The sequence below is a fragment of the Otolemur garnettii genome, unplaced genomic scaffold, assembly GCF_000181295.1.
Source record: "Otolemur garnettii isolate 467f Iridium unplaced genomic scaffold, OtoGar3 scaffold00039, whole genome shotgun sequence".
NCBI lineage: Eukaryota > Metazoa > Chordata > Mammalia > Primates > Galagidae > Otolemur > Otolemur garnettii.
In genome coordinates this window covers 7,163,836-7,171,944 of record NW_003852434.1, presented here as the reverse complement: position 1 = coordinate 7,171,944, position 8,109 = coordinate 7,163,836, and the positions used below count along the sequence as shown (strand labels likewise).

The 8,109-nt window shown below is 42.2% G+C and overlaps 1 protein-coding gene across 1 annotated transcript in view; it reads left to right on the top strand.

The window, feature by feature from the left end:
- Positions 1-924, top strand: part of ENOPH1 (enolase-phosphatase 1) — a 37,020-nt gene extending 36,096 nt beyond the window's left edge. The window contains exon 6 of the mRNA XM_023513346.1: positions 419-924. Within this exon, the coding sequence (XP_023369114.1) occupies positions 419-558 (140 nt within the window). The 3' untranslated portion in view covers positions 559-924. The remainder of the gene's footprint in view (positions 1-418) is intronic.
- The last annotated feature ends 7,185 nt before the right edge of the window (positions 925-8,109 follow it).

Below are 8,109 nucleotides of genomic sequence, written 5' to 3'. Positions count from 1 at the left end.
CTACCCAGGGGCTCTGTCTCAAATAAATAAATAAATAAATCACAGGATTCTTTTTTCCCTGTCTCTGCTTACTTGGTGTTAACCATCTGCAGACTGCCTTTGGGAAACTGCTCTGTTCTGGGAAGGAACGGAGGAAGACTGTGTGACAGAACATGGCCCCGCCCTTTGGCATTCATATTTACTTCATAAAGCTCCCTTTCTGTTGTGTCATATACATTTAGGTATTTTTTAAAAAATCTGCTCTGGAAGCAGTAAAACATAGATGAAAGCGAGAATAATATGTGTGCCTGTTTCGTAGCTTCAACAGTGATCAGATCGGGGCCAGATTCATTTCTTCCATTCCCACGTCCTGGTAGCTTTGAAGCAAATCTCAGACATCATCGTTTGGTGTTTCTGACACATACTCTGCTTTTCACAGAGGCCAGCGCTGCGGAGGAGGCAGATGTGCACGTGGCTGTGGTGGTGAGACCCGGCAATGCGGGATTAACGGATGACGAGAAGACTTACTACAGCCTCATCACGTCCTTCAGCGAACTCTACCTGCCTTCCTCAACCTAGAGGAGCCTTTCTAAGGAAGGCCACGCTGCCTCACAGAGTTGTCCCTGTAGTGTCTAGTTTTATTCTAATGGTAAAAGTAACTTTAAAAATACACATATATACACACATGAGTGTGCAAGTATATGTATGTGTATGCTCACATTAACTTCCACGGGCACGTTAAGTGAGAAAAAAGTCTCAGTTCAGTGGAAAGGAAACTTACTTAAAGATGCTCTATATCAGCGGTTCTCAACCTGTGGGTCATGACCAAGGAAAATACGTCCTGCATATCAAATATTTACATTACGATTTATAACAATAGCTAAATTACAGTGATGAAATAGCAACAAAAATAATTTTATGGTTGGGGGGGTCACCAGAACATGAGGAACTGTATTAAAGGGTCACAGTATTAGGAAGGTTGAGAACCACTGCTCTATATGTAGAAATTGTTTGAAACAATACTCTAACCCAGGGGTGTCCAACCTTTTTTTTCCTGCTGTACTTTGGAAGAAGAACTGTCTTGGGCCCCACAGTAAATACACAAACACTTGGCAAAAGCCGATGAGCATAAAAAAGGCCTGTGTATCACTTTTGGGATAGCTGACACCACAGATAAGCAAAACAGGCCTCAGATAATGCGCACAGAGCCCCTGGGTCACAGGTTGGACACCTTTGCTAACTTTTACGCAGGCACAGTGCGGTTGATAGAAGAAATTCTAACATACAGATCTAATGTGTTAATTGTATCAAGTTGTATACCAAAATGGAAAGCTAGTTTTGAGAAATTATTCAGAAGCCTTGTTTTAAAAACTGAAATTATTTCCAAGACTTATTTCTAATAGTAATTCATTGCCTTGCTCCTGTTCATTTGTGAGTTGGAAATTACAGACGCTGCCTTTCTTACTTATCTCCCTGTATATAGAAGACAAAAAGTATTTCTGCACCAAAAGAGAGCAAAATCGGTAAAGAAACTTCAAGTCTTGATCAATCAAGTATCTGTCACTTAAGAAGAAACTTGCTAATTATTGTGGCACCCACAGCAAGCAGGTGCCTTACTAGTGAAAAAGGTGCGCCTATGTAACTGGCAAAAATAGAGATGCGTTCTCAGTGTTTAACAAAACAGTCCTAATTCTGCCAGTTGTGATCTTTATAGATCTTATAGTTAGTTGCCTTTCTAGCTCCTCCTTAGCACACTTAGAGAATATGTGGTAAGTGCTATTTACTATTAATAAAAGGTATTACTGAAATCAGTCTGTAAGATCAAGAAAAGCCCCAATATGTAATATTTTCCTGTGAAATGGATGTGAGAAATGTAAATTTTATAGCAGCACTATTTATCCTGGTTGAGTTCTAATGAGGTGGTCATGTCAATTTCATGTCGTGATTAATAAAAGTATTTTCTTCTTCACTCAGTTTTATATAGGTTCTTGAACTATCCCACATGCTGCCATAGCAAAGAGGAACTGAGATGGAAAAAAAATTATAGTTTTTGCCTTAATTGTGTGTGTAGTGTCTGTGCTTTAATAGAGTGCCATGGGAGACTGAGTTACGTTTTCACATAAGGTTACTGTTTCATTTGGATAGTAAGCATTCAGAACACAAGTGGGATTTCTTGGATATTTTGAGAATCTTATATTTGAATCTTATAAGGGCTGTCTGGAAAGTATCCAGGGATGTGTGCCTCTATTTTCCCTATTACTGGCTGGATGCTTTCTGAATATCCCTTGTATAAGGTAATGCTTGGAAGAGGCTATTATTCTCCTAATTAATCAAGGAAAAAAACTAATGAATCCTGGAGGACTAGTTTGAGAAATGCTTTGACTAAGGACAATGAATTTTATATTGTCATTTTGATTTTCTAGTAGCCAATTAAGAAATCTAATGACTATGAAAATATATGAGTAAAAAAAGGAAGTGAGTGTAAGTAACTCTTAGAAATGGGAGTCATTTGTAAATGATGGTAGTAAACCCACAAATGGTAGTAAAAAGATGAACTTTATACATTATTTTGAAAAGCTCCCATGGGCAGATGGCATAAAGGGGTTTCTCAATGATAGTAAAGGAGTATAATTAGAAAAGTAAGGAAGAAACAAGAGAAAATTACTAGGATCTAGGGTGCAAAGGAATTTAAGGAAAAGGAAGTCCTTGGTTTGTAGCCAACAGAGAATTGAGGTAGACTTACTGTCCATGATGGAAAGGGTATCAGGAAAACTCTAGTTTATGCTGAGTTGTGAGGACAGAAAATAGATAGAGGAATTAAGAGAAAGTTGAAATATCAGACCCAGTTTGTGAAAGTGGGATACAAAAGGAAAGGAAAAACAAGGTGAATGGAATATTTCTTAGGTCCTGAGACAGTTGAACCTGATGGAGAAGGGTCTCAGGAAGAGCTTGAAAGGTAAAGTAGATTGGTTAAGAGGGAGGAAAAAGACCTACGAAAGTGGGTAGTGATACACAATATACTGAACATCACACTGTACCCCAGAAATACATAGTTACTATGTGTTACCCATAAAAAATGGACAAAAGTGTATGTTGAGGTAGGAGATGAATCCAGGTGGAAGGAGCAGGAGGAAGAAAACCAGAAAGAACTTCAAAGCACCGATTTTCCTCAGCCTCTTGTCTTAACAGAGAAAGAATACAGGGGATGGAGGCCTCTCAAAGTTAGGTAAGGCTTTTTATTCCTGCTTCTTGATCTAGGTCTTCTACCTCAGTCATTCTCTTTCCCGTAAATGGCACTGATTTCCGATTTGGGGTCAAAACCCAACTTGGTTTTTTAGAGGAGAAGCCTCAGGCAAAGGATTCTCTAATTTTATCAACCTTCCTGGAGCAGCAGGGATTCCTGTTTGGTATTTTGGAAAATATCCTTGTGGCTAAGCCTAAGTCAGGTTTAGCATTGCCCAAGGAAATGTGGAAAGCCCTGGCCTATTGCCAGGACATAGGCACAGCAGCCTTTGGCCAGCAGATGGTGCTGTTGCTCCAGAGACCTTATGCAGGGTGAGTCCACCAGACAGCAAATGGAACTAGAGGTAGCATTAAGAGAGCAAAAGGTAGATAGTTATTTGTCCTTACATTTCTTATCCTCTTATTTCAAGTGTCAGAGTAGTTTGGAAAAAATGGCAGTAATTCTGAATGAAATTCACTCAGTAATATTTTCTCTTCTCCCCTTTCCCTCTAAGTTACATTAAAAAAAGAGAAAACAGTGATCTTTGGATGGCCACTTTTTCCAGAGAGAGTGGGGCTTGCCTTCAGATTTTTTTTTTTTTTTTGAGACACAGTCTCACTATGTCATCCTCAGTAGAGTGAGGTGGTGTCACAGCTCACAGCAACCTCAAGGTCTTGGGCTTAAGTGATTCTCTGGTCTTAGCCTCCCAGGTAGCTGGGACTACAGGCATCTGCCACAACTCCTGGCTATTTTGTTTTTGCTGTTGTCATTGTTTAGCAGGCCTGGGCCGGGTTCGAACCCACCAGCCCCCATGTATGTGGCCAGCTCCCTAACCACTGAGCTATGGGCGCCAAGCCCCAGATTTTTTTATTCCCATCAGAGTACAAGGTTGAATATAATACAGGGTGGACATGAAGATCGTGTGCAATTTAAAATAGTTTAACATAGTAAATGGCACGTGAACTTCATGGACAGCCTGTATGTGCCAAAACAATTCGTTATCTACTATCTGTTCCCAGATGGCAAAATCATATTATCCTCTACCTAATATTTAGGAATAATTTGTAGTTTTTACTAACTCACTTGGAGTAACAGAAGTAAAATTCACCCCAAATTTATTCTTACACATTGAGCGTCTACAGTGTGCCCCAGATCTGCTCTGAGGGTACAGAGGTCCTCCCCACTCCTGTGGTACATACATTCTTGGAAAAGAGAGCGGCAGTGGTGAATTATAACAGAAAAAAATAGATGCTGCATTTGCTGTCCAGAGAAAATAGGGTAGAGTGACTCTACAGAGGCTGATCGGAAGGGACTGAATGACATGCAGGGCTGGACATGGAGGAAACGAAGAGGAGGAACATTCCATGCAGGTGGAACAGTGCAGCAAATCTTCGCCTATTCAGAAGTGAAAGGCCAGTGGCCGGGTGGCATCAGAGAAGTGGGCAGAAGCCGGATCATTAGGACGTGGGGCCCTAGTAAAGACTGAACTGTGGCTAGATGTAGTGGCTCACACCTGTAGTCCTAGCTTTTTGGGAGGCTGAGGCTGAGGTGGGATCACCTGAACTCAGGAGTTCAAGACCAGCCTGAGTAAGAGTGAGACTGCATCTCTACTAAACACAGAAAAAATTAGCCAAGCATTGTGGCAGGTGCCTGTAGTCCCAGGTGCTTGGGAGGCTGAGGCAGGAGGATCACTTGAACCCAGGAGTTTGAGGTTGCTTTGAGCTGGGCAGATGGCATAGCACTCTATACTAGGTGACAGAACGAAACTTTTTTTTTTTAAGTGTGAATTCTAAGTGGTTTGGAGCCATTGAGAGATTTTGAGCAGAAGGTGACATGAGTGATTTACATATCTAGAGAATTCTCAGTTGGGTGGAGAGTAGACTGAGGTGAGTAAGAGTGAGTCAGGGTTGAGTGCTGCAGGCAGAAATCACAAGGAGGAAGAGGTTTACAGATCAGTAGAAGAATTGGAGGAGTATTCAGGGGAACTACCAGAGAGTGGACTGTGGAGTTTGAGGCTCCCCTGCGGTGCTTAGGGGTTCGGGAAGCCTGCCACTGTCGATTGCCACTGCTGTCACACCCACGGAGCTAGCCAGATACTGAAATACCAGGCTGGGTGGTTGCAACTTCTCCAAACACTTGCATCTCTGTGACCTTGGTTACCAATAGCAAGAGCAGCAGGAGACTGCCTGTGCCTTGCTGCTTTTGACAACTTTGTGCTGGTGCGTTTAATTGACAGCGTCTAATTCCAACGCAGAACTCTGTAAGGGTGTCTGGGAAATGTTTAGGTTTCAAACTTCTCCAATTAATGGGTCAGCAATGAGAGAGCTAATGGGTCTAAGATGGGACAAAGGTAAGCAATGGGAGCAGCTTGCGATGGGGTGGAACTAGATAGAAGTAGACAGATTCAGAATATGTTTAGAGATGACAGTAATCATCGTGTTGACTGATTCAATTTGAAAGGGTAACTTGTAGATTTTTAGCTTGAGCAACTGGGTAGATTGGGCTACTGAAACAGTAGCACTGCCACTGATGACATTTGTGTTGGCTTTTCACCCCTTACATGTCAATATGACTGAAGAGGGGTTGGATATAAGTCAAAGTTCAGGGCCTTGGGTTGGCTGGAGATGCGATGAGAAGCCACGGGATGTGGTCACCTAGGAAGAGTCTGCTGATAGAGAAGAAAGTCCAGGCACAGCCTTTAGGCTTCAACGTTAGAGATAAGCCAAGGTAAGAAGCCAGCAAAGGAGATGGGAAAGGAATAGTGTTGAGGAAGAAAAAGCAGGAGAGAGGCGGGGAAGCCAAGGGAAGAAGGGAAATGTCTCAAGTGCTGGTAAGTGAACTGAGAACAGCAGCGGCCTTTGAATTGGACAACTATAGTTTGAGTGGAAAGACAGAAACAGAAGATTGAGTTCAGGAGAGAATATGAGGTCTAACTACAGATTGATCAATTTTGTTTACCTTTTTAAAGATCCAATATTTGGTTTTGTTGAGTCTCTATTTTGTTTATTTCTTTTTGGCTGGGGCTGGGTTTGAACCCGCCACCTCTGGCATATGGGGACGGCGCCCTACTCCTCTGAGCCACAGGCGCTGCCCCTTTGTTTCTAATGTTATTTCTTCTGCTTGCTTTGGACTGAGTTTGCTCTAGTTTTTCTGCAGTAGTTGCTTAAGGTAGAAGGTTAGGTTAATTAACTTGAGCTTCTTTTGTATTGTAGGCATAATTTCATTGCTTCCCCTAGGTTGGTTTGCTGTGTTTTTGTTTTCACGTGTCTCAAATATTTTCTAATTTCTTTGTGATTTCTTACTTCATCAGTTGGCTGATTAAGAGTGTGTTAATTGGGTGGCACCTGTGGCTCAGTAAGTAAGGCGCCAGCCCCATATACCGAGGGTGGTGGGTTCAAACCCGGCCTTCACCAAACTGCAACAAAAAAATAGCCGGGTACTGTGGTGGGCATCTGTAGTCCCAGCTACTTGGGAGGCTGAGGCCAGAGAATCACCTAAGCCCAAGAGCTGGAGTTTGCTGTGAACTGTGATGCCACAGTACTCTACTGAGGGTGACAAAGTAATACTCTGTGTCTTAAAAAAAAGTGTTTTAATTTCCACATATTTGTGGGTTTCCTAATTTTTTTTTTTTTTTTTGAGACAGAGTCTCAAGCTGTCACCCTGGGTAGAGTGCTGTGGTGTCATAGCTCACAGCAACCTCCAACTGTTGGGCTTAAGCGATCCTCTTGCTTCAGTTTTCCTATTTTTAGTAGAGATAGTGTGATCTCAAACTCGTGAGCTCAAGCAATCCACCTGCCTCGGCCTCCCAGAGTGCTAGGATTGTAGGCATGAACCACCGTGCCCAGCCTGTCACTGATTTCTAATTCCATTATACTCAAAATTCCATCATAGAACATACTTTGTGTGATTTTGATCTTTTTAAATTTATCAAGACTTTTTGTGGCCTAATACATGGTCTGTCTTCAAGAATGTTCTTTATGCACAAGAGAAGAATGTCTATTGTATGTGTAGAATATAGAATATTATATATATGTCTGTTAGGTTTAGTTTATTAGTGTCGAGTCTTTTGTTTCCTGCTTGATGTTCTGTCTAGTTGCTTTATTATTATTATTTGCACTTTTTGGCCAGGGCTGGGTTTGAACCCACCACCTCCTGTATATGGGGCTGGCGGCCTCCTCCTTTGAACCACAGGCACCACCCAAGTTGCTTTATTATTGAATGTGGAGTCTCCCTTCAATTCTGTCTTTGTTTCAGGTATTTTGGTGTTCTATTGTTAGGTGTTATCTATGTTTATAATTGTTTATAGCTAGCTTGGGGTTTGGTGCCCATAGCAAGCTGGGGCTTGGTGCCCATAGCACAGTGGTTACGGTGCCAGCCACATGCACCGTGGGTGGCGGGTTCCAACCTGGCCCAGGCTAGCTAAACAACGACAACTGCAACAAAAAAATAGCCCGGTGTTGTGGTAGGCGCCACAACACAGATGTATTATTATTGCTTTTTGTAATTGTCTTTTAAATCAGATAGGATTAATAAAAGAGTAGCAAACAACAAATAGATTTGATACTGTCTTTTAATAGTTACCTACTGCATTAGTTTCCTAGGGCTGAAAAGACCATAAACTTTGTGGCTTAAAGTAACAGAAACTTGCCTCACCCAGTTCTGGATGCTGGAAGTCTGGACTGAAGGTGTTGGCACTGTGGTCCCTTATGGAGGCACGGAGCGAGAATCTGCGGCATGCCTCAGGGCTCCTAGTATTGGCTGGCAGTCAATTACTTGGTTAGGAATTACTCTCAGGTCTACCTCTAGTTTCACGTGGCATTTTTCCAGTGTTCAGCTGTTTTCCTAAGGCTGTCATACGAGCACACTGATCATATGAGAGTGAAGGCCTACCCTAATCCAGTATGCCC